General features: G+C 42.6%; 1 protein-coding gene across 1 annotated transcript in view; it reads left to right on the top strand.

The window, feature by feature from the left end:
- MAST1 (microtubule associated serine/threonine kinase 1) overlaps positions 1 to 12,035 on the top strand; it is a 147,071-nt gene that overhangs the window by 44,477 nt on the left and 90,559 nt on the right. The window contains exon 2 of the mRNA XM_089688822.1: positions 4,454 to 4,482. Within this exon, the coding sequence (XP_089544948.1) occupies positions 4,454 to 4,482 (29 nt within the window). The remainder of the gene's footprint in view (positions 1 to 4,453; positions 4,483 to 12,035) is intronic.

The following is a 12,035-nucleotide window of genomic DNA, read 5'->3' on the forward strand; positions in this document are numbered from 1 at the left end:
CACATATCAGTGTCTACCAGTGCACATCAATGCCACATATCAGTGCCCATCTGAGCTGTCTTTCAGTGTTACCTATCAATGCCAGTCAGTGCTACCTATCAGTGCTGCAAATCAGTGCCAGTCAGTGCCGCTTATCAATGCGCATCAGTGCCTCCTATCAGTGCCAGTCAGTGCCGCCTATCAGTGCCATATATGAGTGCTGCCTTTCAGTGCCCATCAGTGATGCCTGTCAATACCCATCTGTGCCACCTACCAGTGCCTCATCATCAGTAACCATCAGTGCCACCTACCAGTGTCCACCAATGTGGCCTATCAGTGCCCATCTGTGCCAGCTACCAGTGCCTCCTCATCAGTACCCATCAGTGCCACCTATCAGTGCCTATTTGTGCAACCTACCAGTGCCTCCTCATCAGTACCCATCAGTGCCACCTACCATTGTCCACCAATGCGGCCTATCAGTGCCCATCTGTGCCACCTATCAGTGTCCACCAATGCAGTCTATCAGTGCCCATCACTGCAGCCTCATTAGCGCACATCAGTGAAGGAAAAAAATCACTTATCTACAACATTTTCTAACAAAAACTAAGAAAAAACGTTTTTTTTTTCAAAATTTTCAGTGGTTTTGGGTTTGTTTAGCAAAAATTAAAAAACCCTGAGGTGATAAATACCACAAAAATAAAGCTCTATCTGTCTCACAAAAATAATAAAAATTAAATATGGGTACAGTGTTGCATGACCGCGCAATTGTCATTCAAAGTGTGACAGCACTGAAAGCTGGAAATTGTCCTGGGCAGGAAGGGGGTAGAGGTGCCCGGTAGGCGAGGGGTTAAGGAATACTGGTAAAAAAAAAGTATGTAAAAACCGAGTTTCCTTTTTCTATGTAGTATAAGCTGTTTACTAATGCGATCCTGGTGTGGGCCGATCCTGATAGGCGGCTGCTTGTACAGCAGATACACAGGATCTGCGTTTTCCAGATGTTATGACACGTAACATGGCAACATGGTCCTGATTCGTTGTGCTGTGCGCCGGGCCTGCGTCTTCCTCCAGAGTATATCAGCATTTTCCTGGTTGCCGTCTGGTCTCCGTAGTAACTGAGCTCCAATGCAGGGAGGTAAGGGAATTGAGCCGAGAATTACAGGGGAGTGTGCGCAGCGTGTACACAGACACCACAACCGCTACCTCCCATGACCACGCATGAAGGAACGGCCTGCGACACCTGCAATAGCCAATCAGCTTCCCCTTTTTCTGATATGAAGAGCTGATCTCATTTGTGTGTGAAATAAGAACTCTCAGTATTGCCTAAAAGCCACCAATCAGACTAGATTGTGCCCTGGAAGGGAGGTTGGAGAATAAAAGTTTAGAGGTGGTTGTGGGAGATGTCTGAAGGGTTCTTTCACATGGGTGGCTGGGGAAAGGGGGACAGGTGGTAAAAACAGGCAGCTGTGGTTTTACTGCCACTTGGCCACCGACCACAATTCTTAACATTATAGCCAGACAGGTCTGTACACATAGTAAAGTACAGAGAAGGGCAACCAAACTGATACGAGGCATAGAGGAGCTCAGCTGTGAGGAAAGATTAGAGGAACTGAATTTATTCTCTCTTGAGAAGAGGAGATTAAGCGGGATATGATCACCATGTATAATACATAAGGGGGGATATGATCTCCATGTATAATACATAAGGGGGGGATATGATCTCCATGTATAATACATAAGGGGGGATATGATCTCCATGTATAATACATAAGGGGGGATATGAACTCCATGTATAATACATAAGGGGGGATACAATCTCCATGTATAATACATAAGGGGGGGATATGATCTCCATGTATAATACATAAGGGGGGATATGAACTCCATGTATAATACATAAGGGGGGATACAATCTCCATGTATAATACATAAGGGGGATATGATCTCCATGTATAATACATAAGGGGGGATATGATCTCCATGTATAATACATAACAGGGGATATGATCTCCATGTATAATACATAAGGGGGGATATGATCTCCATGTATAATACATAAGGAGGGATATGATCTCCATGTATAATACATAAGGGGGATATGATCTCCATGTATAATACATAAGGGGGGATATGATCTCCATGTATAATACATAAGGGGGGGATATGATCTCCATGTATAATACATAAGGGGGGATATGATCTCCATGTATAATACATAAGGGGGGGATATAATCTCCATGTATAATACATAAGGGGGATATGATCTCCATGTATAATACATAAGGGGGGATGATCACCATGTATAATACATAAGGGGGGATATGATCTCCATGTATAATACATATGGGGGGATATGATCTCCATGTATAATACATAAGGGGGATATGATCTCCATGTATAATACATAAGGGGGGATATGATCTCCATGTATAATACATAAGGGGGATATGATCTCCATGTATAATACATAAGGGGGGATATGATCTCCATGTATAATACATAAGGGGGGATATGATCTCCATGTATAATACATAAGGGGGATATGATCTCCATGTATAATACATAAGGGGGGATATGATCTCCATGTATAATACATAAGGGGGGGATATGATCTCCATGTATAATACATAAGGGGGGATATGATCTCCATGTATAATACATAAGGGGGGATATGATCTCCATGTATAATACATAAGGGGGATATGATCACCATGTATAATACATAAGGGGGGATATGATCTCCATGTATAATACATAAGGGGGGGATATGATCTCCATGTATAATACATAAGGGGGATATGATCTCCATGTATAATACATAAGGGGGGATATGATCTCCATGTATAAATACATCAGTGGTTCATATAGTGAACTCGGTGTAGAGTTATTCACTCTGAGGTCATCACAGAGGACAAGGGGGCACTCTTTATGTTTAGAGGAAAAGAAATGTAATCTCCAAACACGGAAAGGTTTCTTCACAGTAAGAGCTGTAAAAATGTGGAATAGACTCCCTCAAGAGTTGGTGCTGGCCAGCACAGTGGATTGCTGTAGGAAAGGCCTGGATTGTTTCTTAGATACACAGAATATAACTGGATAGAACATTTATAGGTAAAGTTGATCCTACTATCAGTAATCTCTATTAACCACATGAAACATGTCCCCAGTCTCTGATTGTCTCCTGCAGCATGTCCCCAGTCTCTAATTGTCTCCTGCAGCATGTCCCCAGTCTTTGATTGTCCTGCAGCATGTCCCCAGTCTTTGATTGTCCTGCAGCATGTCTCCAGTCTCTTGATTGTCTCCTGCAGCATGTCTCAAGTCTCTGATTGTCTCCTGCAGCATGTCCCCAGTCTCTGATTGTCTCCTGCAGCATGTCCCCAGTCTCTGATTGTCTCCTGCAGCATATCTCCAGTCTCTGATTGTCTCCTGCAGCATGTCCCCAGTCTCTGATTGTCTCCTGCAGCATATCTCCAGTCTCTGATTGTCTCCTGCAGCATGTCCCCAGTCTCTGATTGTCTCCTGCAGCATATCTCCAGTCTCTGATTGTCTCCTGCAGCATGTCTCTGATTGTCTCCTGCAGCATGTCTCCAGTCTTCATCCAAGCCTACTGCTGCAGTCTCTGACCATCATTCATCTAGTATGTTTGCAGTCTCTGACCATCCTCTGTAGCTTTTTATATGCTGAACATTATGGAGGGGATTTACAAAAACTTGGTGCAACTGTGCATAGTAACCAATCAGCTTCCAGATTTTATTGTCAAAGCTTAAAGCAGAGCCAAAAGGGGAATTTCCACTTTAAGGCTTTTTCCCCTGCTCCCTGTTAAGGATTGGCACCTTTGGGGAGCGGGGGGGGGGGGGACCTGAATTTTGACATTACCCGCTCCCACTTCCAGTGTGATCGCCTAAGGCAATCGGAAGTGGAAGACCCCCACCCTCCCCAAAATCTTCCGGGACACATGACAGGTCCCAGAAGACTATGAGACCATTCACAAAGCGCAGCCCTTCTTGCGCATGCACAGTGGGCCCTGGCTGTGAAGCCACAAGCTGTCACAGCCGGGTGCCCACACTGAAGATGCCGGCGCCAGGGAGAGAAGACGGCCGGTGAAACCAGCCATGGTGAGGACACCGCTGGACCGAGGGACAGGTAAGTGTCTGTATTTTAAAAGTCAGCAGCTACAGTTTTTGTTGCTGCTGACTTTTATTTTTTTAAATTCAACTAGAACTCTGCTTTAATTGAGCAAGCTGAAGTTAGAAGCTGATTGGCTACTATGCACTGCTGCACCAGATTCTGAGTGCTCCAGTTTTAGTAAATCCCCCTCAATGTATGTTAGTTTGGAAAAGTCAGGTGTCTCAGTTAAGGGCCCCCATACCACAAAAGCTGACAACCGCTGTTTTATGGCCATTACATGATTGATAATGATTTTCTTGTTTTATTCCTATTAGTTGGATTTTTTGTCTTAATAGCTTTTTTTTTTTCACAGGATCTGCCCCTGCCCAGGAAGAGCAGTGGGTAAGTAATATTTACATTTTACAAATAGTAAAGGCTTGTGCGCTGCTATACCCCAAATGCAATAAAGGAAGGAGGAGATTGCTGCACTCACTGATCTAGTGTACTCACACTCCAATTAAATATTTAAACAGAAATGTGATGCGCTACCTCCTCAATTTGTGGAAACATAAGCTCTAAAAGAAACATGCAGTGTCAGTCCACAAAAAAAAAAATAGCAAAAATGTGAAATAATATCAATCCAATCCAACATATGTTGTGCTATCATGCAGCAATATTCAACGCCGTACTGGAATTGTGGCCCCACTCCTTGCTCACCTTGAATTCTGACCTATAAATTATAATAGGCCAAACATGCTTTTAGAAGGACTATGTAGCCTCTAAATTTCTGATCCATAAAATGTTCCTTCCACATGCTATGTCTTTATTGGACCTTTGGCTCCAAACCCGTGCAAAATAAAACAAAAATACACCATAGTGCAACACTGTTTTTTTAAAAAAATACAAATTATACGCACTCAGATATGCACTCACATTAAAGAAAAAATGTGCTCCAAAGTGTAATAATCAATTGTTTGCATTACTCCGCCGTGCTGACTAAATGGTAGTGTTTCCCATCACCGAATAGGTGCACCATATACTCACCTTCTTCTTTGACCTTGAGGTCATACACGCTTAGGGATACTAAACAACTTCTGCTGATGCACTGCTGCTCTTCAGTGGTTATTTCCTTGACTCTGGCCCTTTAAGGGAACAAACTCCAGGATGTCCAGTGGGATTATGTGGTATATTATCAGAAAGGAAAAGAACAGATCATAGTGCAACTCCATAAAACATACATTGCTTTATTTAGGTAAAAATAAACTCACAAGGGTATTAAACAAATAGGATGACTGTAGCCATCAATCTAAATGGTTCCTCACATCGCTCAAGCAGGTTTGTGCATGACTGGAAGTGACGTCACCAGGCTCCGTCCGACGCGTTGCATCACAGCTCACGGGACTTCTTCAAAGTAAGTAGCCCGTGTTGCACTACGGTATATTTTTGTTTTATTGTGTACGGGTTTGGAGCCAAAGGTCCAATGAAGATATAACACGTGAAAGGAACACTTTATGGATCAGAAATTTGGAGGCTACATAGTCCTTCTAAAAGCATGTTTGCCCTATTTGTTTGTTCTTTACTTGCAAGGTATATTGACTTCCAGGGAGGCTGCTATGGGGGACAAGTGAGCAGTCGGTCGGTCGGTCTGTCTGTCTGCCCCTTGTGTCAGTATGCTGATGAAACAACAAGGGCACCCTACCCTGAAGAAGTCACGCAATCTGTGACGCAACGCATAGGGTGGAGCCTGGTGACGTCACTTCCGGTCATGAGCAAACCGGCACGAACGGTGTGAGGAACCATTTTGATTGATGGCTATGGTCATGTTATTTGTTTAATACCCTGGTAAGTTTATTTTTACCTAAATAAAGCAATGTATGTTTTATGGGGTTGCTCTACGATCTGTTCTTTTCCTTTCTGATCATAGCTCCCTTAAAGGGACAGTCAAGGAAATAGCCACTAAAGACCAGCAGTGGATCAGCAGAAGTTGTTTAGTATCCCTAAGTGTGTATGACCTATTTGATGGGTCAAGGAAGAAGGTGAATATATGGTGCACCTATTCGGTGATGGGAAACACTACGATTTAGTTGGTACGTTGGAGTAATGCAAACAATTGGTTATTGCATTTTGGAGCACATTTTTTTCTTTAATGTGAGTGCATATCTGAGTGCGTATAATTAGTAATTTAGAAAAACAGTGTTGCACTACGGTATGTTTTTGTTTTATTGTGCACGGGTTTGGAGCCAAAGGTCCAATGAAGATATAGCACGTGGAAGGAACACTTTATGGATCAGAAATTTGGAGGCTACATAGTCCTTCTAAACGCATGTTTGGCCTATTATATCAAGGTGAGCAGGGAGTGGGGCCACAATTCAAGTACGGCGTTGAATATTGCTGGATGATAGCACAACATATGTTGGGTTGGACTGATATTATTTCACTTTTTTGCTATTTTTTATTTTGGACTGACACTGCATGTTTCTTTTAGAGCTTATGTTTTCACAATTTGAGGAGGTAGCGCATCCCATTTCTGTTTAAATATTTACATTTCATAGTCTATCCTTCTGTTCTCTGTGGCTGCACACTACCTGGCTTTTTAAAAAGATCCTGCTGTCTTCTAGTATTTGTCCAGTTCTAGCTGTCTGTAGATGGATTTGGAAATAAAGAACATATATTGGGTGTACAGAGCCTAAAGCATTTAGAGATGGAAAAGTTGGAACTTGACTTGAGATACATCTTGGGTAGCTTACATTGATAAAGAAAATACTAAGCTTATCATGTCTAGAGATGGATATGCAGTATCCTAGATTGTAAGCTCCAAGGATCAGGCCCTCCTTTCCCTCTTGTATTGAACTGTATTGTTGCTGTATTGTCTCCCGTTATATTGTAAAGTGCTGAGCAGACTGTTGGCGCTATATAAATCCTGTATTATAATAATATACCGAGCTTGTTATGTCTAGCGATAGTTATGCCAACATATAGCTTATCACATCTAGAGATGGATCGTTCCTATCACGTTTAAGGCCTGGTACACACTACAAGAAAATTGGGCGAATGATCATCTGGTTTTCCTCAATGTTTCACAGCAAGACGAACTGGAGGATGGTACTATATGTACAAAAATACTTGAAGGACAAAGACTTTTTCTTTGTTCAATTTAAAAATGTTATAGCATAGATTATTGTCGTTTATTTTTTCCGATCAGTCGCAGTCTTTCATATCCTTTTTTTCTCATATGAAAACAATACAAATTAAATGAAAATCGTTAGCTCTGTTGATGTAGGAGAAAAATTTTTGTTTGTCTCCCCGGAAATTTTTGTTTGGAAAGTCTGAATCGGATATCAAAAGTTGTGTACACATTGTACGAAAATCAAACGATCGGTCCTCGTATGGAATTTTTCTTCCGATATTCTCATAGTGTGTACCCCACTTAAAAAGTTTTTTTAAAAGTATGTAGCACTACCCCCTTAGGGGCCTCTGAATTTTATTGGGCCCCACTAAGCTTTGCACATCCAGGCAACATGTATTTTCTACACTTGTACTTTCAGAGTCAGTAAAACAGTCCTTGAACTATGGTTTTTATTAGGGGTTAAAAACCTGGATGGGGTCTAGGTGTATATGGGATGCCAAAGGAACTGTAGAACTCAAGGAAAACTCCTCAGCAACTATGTACAAAAATGTGGATCAGCAACAGTCTCTATTAAGAAGCACTAATGCTCCGTCTGTGTACCTCCTCAGACCCTGTATGATTCCTCCTCTTTACCCATCTGCACTGAGGGTATCCCTGGGCAAGGGAACTCAAGAGCTAACAATGTAGTAGTCCCAGATGAAAACTAGTTGAGTTTTGCACCTCACCGCCCTCTTTCCTTATCCCGTGTAGGAGCACTCACACTGTCCTGTCCTGTCAGCGTGGTGGGTTGGTAGCTGTTTTCAGGCCTTTCGCTGGGCTGGCTCCTTCCCTGCTGCTCAGGATGTCCTCCATAGGAAACTTTAGGTAGTGGAGATTCTCCTGTCCAGCAACCAGCCTGTAGGTAGACTTCCTTCCCTGGGGCCAACTCCCAGGCTCCACACTCCAGCCTACTCTCAGTCCATCTTCCACCCGACCCCCTTATCTCCCCAGGCTCTGTCATATTTGAGGGTTACCCTGGTCACTATGCCCAGCCCCCTGCTAGGGGATTGTCCAAGGTCCCTCAAACATACAGATCTGGGTTTTCTCCCCTCCTCCTCCAGCAGTATTAGGTCCTATAGTAGCAGCCTCAAAAATAATGTTGAAGAAGAGGGGACAACCAGTATACTGTATCTGAGACCCTATGAGAGCAGTCGCAGTCCTTAAGAAACAATCTCTGTCATCTCTTCCTCAAGAAGTACTTCCACACCTGGAGCTACAGGCAAAAGTTACCAAACTCTCCAGCCAAGTCTCTACAGGTCACTTTCCTTTAAGCAAGGCTTCCTTCAGGCCCTCAGCCCATAACATATGCTGAGGACTAGCAGCAGTAATTTCTTGGAACACACACACAGGCCCCCTCCCAGGGGAAAGCCTCAGGGAAAGAGATCAGATCCTCCCAAATGTTTGTCTTCTCCCCAACCACACCTTCTGGGCCAACCTCCCAGGGATTGGATAAGGTTCAATAGCTATTCATAATCCAGTGACTGATTCTCCCACACTATTTCTGGAACATTCTTCCTGAAGTAGGCATCAACCACCAGTTTTATGTGTAAACTTGATCAGACCTAAAAAGTAAATTGCGGCTCAGCTAACTACAGCAGGGCTATACGCAAGCCAGGGCAGGGACTCTACAATGTCTATAGTTGGTTATGTGGTGCAAAGTTTATTATGTCTAGAGGTGGATATAGAGTACAAAGCTGAAATAGGATCTTCAGTGTCCCCCCCAAAAAATTAAAAGTCAGCCGCTACAAATACTGTATCTGCTGACTTTTTAATATAAGGACACTTACCTTTGGGTCCCCGGCATGTTTACTACTGTGAATGTGCAAGCTGCGCTGCGCTTTGTGAATTTTTCCACAGCTTTTTGAAATCTGTGACATGTCCCAGAAAGCTGTGGGTAGGGGTGGGCCAATTTCCCATTGAATTGCCTAGGCAATCCAAACGGAAGTGGGGGCAGGTGCATGTCAAAACCAGGTACCCGCTCCCCTCTCCCCCCCCAAAAAAAAATAAAATTATGTCCAAAAGTGTTAGAGGAGGGGGAAGCCAAAAAGTGTAACTTCCATTTTTGGGTGAAGTTTAGCATGTCTAGAGGTGGATAAAGTGAACAGAGCTCATCATATGTAGAAGTGGGTATAGGATACAGAACTTATCATGTCTAGAGGGGTACTGTATATATGGTACAGAGCTTATCATATCTACCCGTGTATATAGGGTACAGACTTTATCATGTCTAGAGGGGTGCTGTATATATGGTACAGAGCTTATCATATCTACCCGTATATATAGGGTACAGACTTTATCATGTCTAGAGGGGTGCTGTATATACGGTACAGAACTTATCATATCTACCCGTGTATATAGGGTACAGACTTTATCATGTCTAGAGGGGTGCTGTATACACGGTACAGAGCGTCTAGAGGGGTGCTGTATACACGGTACAGAGCTTATCATATCTACCTGTATATATAGGGTACAGACTTTATCATGTCTAGAGGGGTACTGTATATACGGTACAGAGCTTATCATATCTACCCGTACATATAGGGTACAGACTTTATCGTATATACAGCACCCCTCTAGACATGATAAAGTCTGTACCCTATATATACGGGTAGATATGATAAGCTCTGTACCGTATATACAGCACCCCTCTAGACATGATACAGAGCTTATCATATCTACCCGTATATATAAGGTACAGACTTTATCATGTCTAGAGGGGTGCTGTATATACGGTACAGAGCTTATCATATCTACCCGTATATATAGGGTACAGACTTTATCATGTCTAGAGGTAGATAAGAGGATTTGGAGCTTATTGTGTCTCGAGGTGGATATGGAGTGCAGAGCTTATACTATCTAGAATAGATGCAGTATAGGGTACAGAAACTAGCTTGTCTAAAGGTGAATATGGGAATGCTGCATTTATTATGTCTATGGGGTACAGAGATTATCATATCTTAAGGTGTAAATGTAGATATCAGAATACAGATTAGAGGGTGTGTGGATTTGACACTAAAAAAAAAAAGGAAGAAAAACCCTACCATTTCACACTACTAGGACTTTGAAGGTACCACACCAAAATGTATAAAAATTACATGTTTATTATACAAAACATTTAAAAGGTATTTAAAACATAGCATTCAAACAGCATAGGTGTCACAAAGAACTGCAGTAAATATAGTTTGTATTTTGCAAGTGGGCATAAACCCAGGTGGTCATGTTCATACAGATATCTCCAACACGTTTCACAGGGACAATGCCTGCTTCTTCACAGAGAACTAATACAGGGCCCTGTCATGAATGCATAACTGCAAAACAATCTGGGCCAGAGGAGCAGAACAGCAACCACTACATGGTAAGGGGACCCAAACACACCTTATATGATATATAGATTTAAGATGAGACAGATAGTATATGTAGGTTAAAAAGGTAAATTGTGGACTGACTGTCCTGGCAAGTACTGGAATGGACAAACAACATCCATAACCCCAGAGAGAAAGACCACACAGAGCCAAGCTGGCTGTTCTTAGCCTTTGGGATCCACAATTTCCTTTTTAACCTATTGAAGGGGCATATACCATATGTCTCATCTTAAATCTATATATCATATAAGGTGTGTTTGGGTCCCCTCACCATGTAGTGGTTGCGGTTCTGCTCCTCTGGTCCAGACTGTTTTGAAGTTGTGCATTCATGACAGAACCCTGTATTAGCTCTCCCCGAAGAAGCGGACATTGTCCCTGTGAAACAGTCTATTTGCCTTCAGTAAATCAACCCCAGTGTGTCTACAGATGGATATGATGCTGCAGAGCCTATAATGTCTAGAGTTTATATGAACTACAGAGCGTATCATGTCTGTGTGGATATGGGGTACAGAGATTACTTTGTCTAGAGGTGGATATGGGGTACAGAGATTACTTTGTCTAGAGGTGGATATGGGGTACAGAGATTACTTTGTCTAGAGGTGGATATGGGGTACAGAGATTACTTTGTCTAGAGGTGGATATGGGGTACAGAGATTACTTTGTCTAGAGGTGGATATGGGGTACAGAGATTACTTTGTCTAGAGGTGGATATGGGGTACAGAGATTACTTTGTCTAGAGGTGCATATGGGGTACAGAGATTACTTTGTCTAGAGGTGCATATGGGGTACAGAGATTACTTTGTCTAGAGGTGGATATGGGGTACAGAGATTACTTTGTCTAGAGGTGGATATGGGGTACAGAGATTACTTTGTCTAGAGGTGCATATGGGGTACAGAGATTACTTTGTCTAGAGGTGGATATGGGGTACAGAGATTACTTTGTCTAGAGGTGCATATGGGGTACAGAGATTACTTTGTCTAGAGGTGGCTATGAGGGTTTGGAACTTATTTAACTTAGACATAGATATGAGCATGCAGAGCCTATTATTATTATTATACAGGATTTATATAGTGCCAACAGTTTGCTCAGCACTTTACAATATAACGGGAGACAATACAGTTCAATACAAGAGGGATAGGAGGGCCCTGATCCTTGGAGCTTACAATCAAGGAGCATGCAGAGCCTATAATGTCAAGAGTATATACTGTATAGGGATATCTTGTCTTATCATGTCTAGAAGTGGATATAGGGTACAGAGCTTATCCTGTTTACTGGTGTATATCAGAATACAGAGTCTGTCATGTCTAGGGGGCAGCACAGCGGCTAAATAGTTAGCACTTCCACCTGGCAGTACTAGGGTCGTTGATTCAAATCATAACCACAGCACCACCTGCCTGGAGTTTGCATGTTCTCCCTGTGCCTGCGT

The sequence above is a fragment of the Staurois parvus genome, unplaced genomic scaffold, assembly GCF_062004578.1.
Source record: "Staurois parvus isolate SC_StPar_1 unplaced genomic scaffold, SC_StPar_1.0 ptg000456l, whole genome shotgun sequence".
Classification (NCBI taxonomy): domain Eukaryota; kingdom Metazoa; phylum Chordata; class Amphibia; order Anura; family Ranidae; genus Staurois; species Staurois parvus.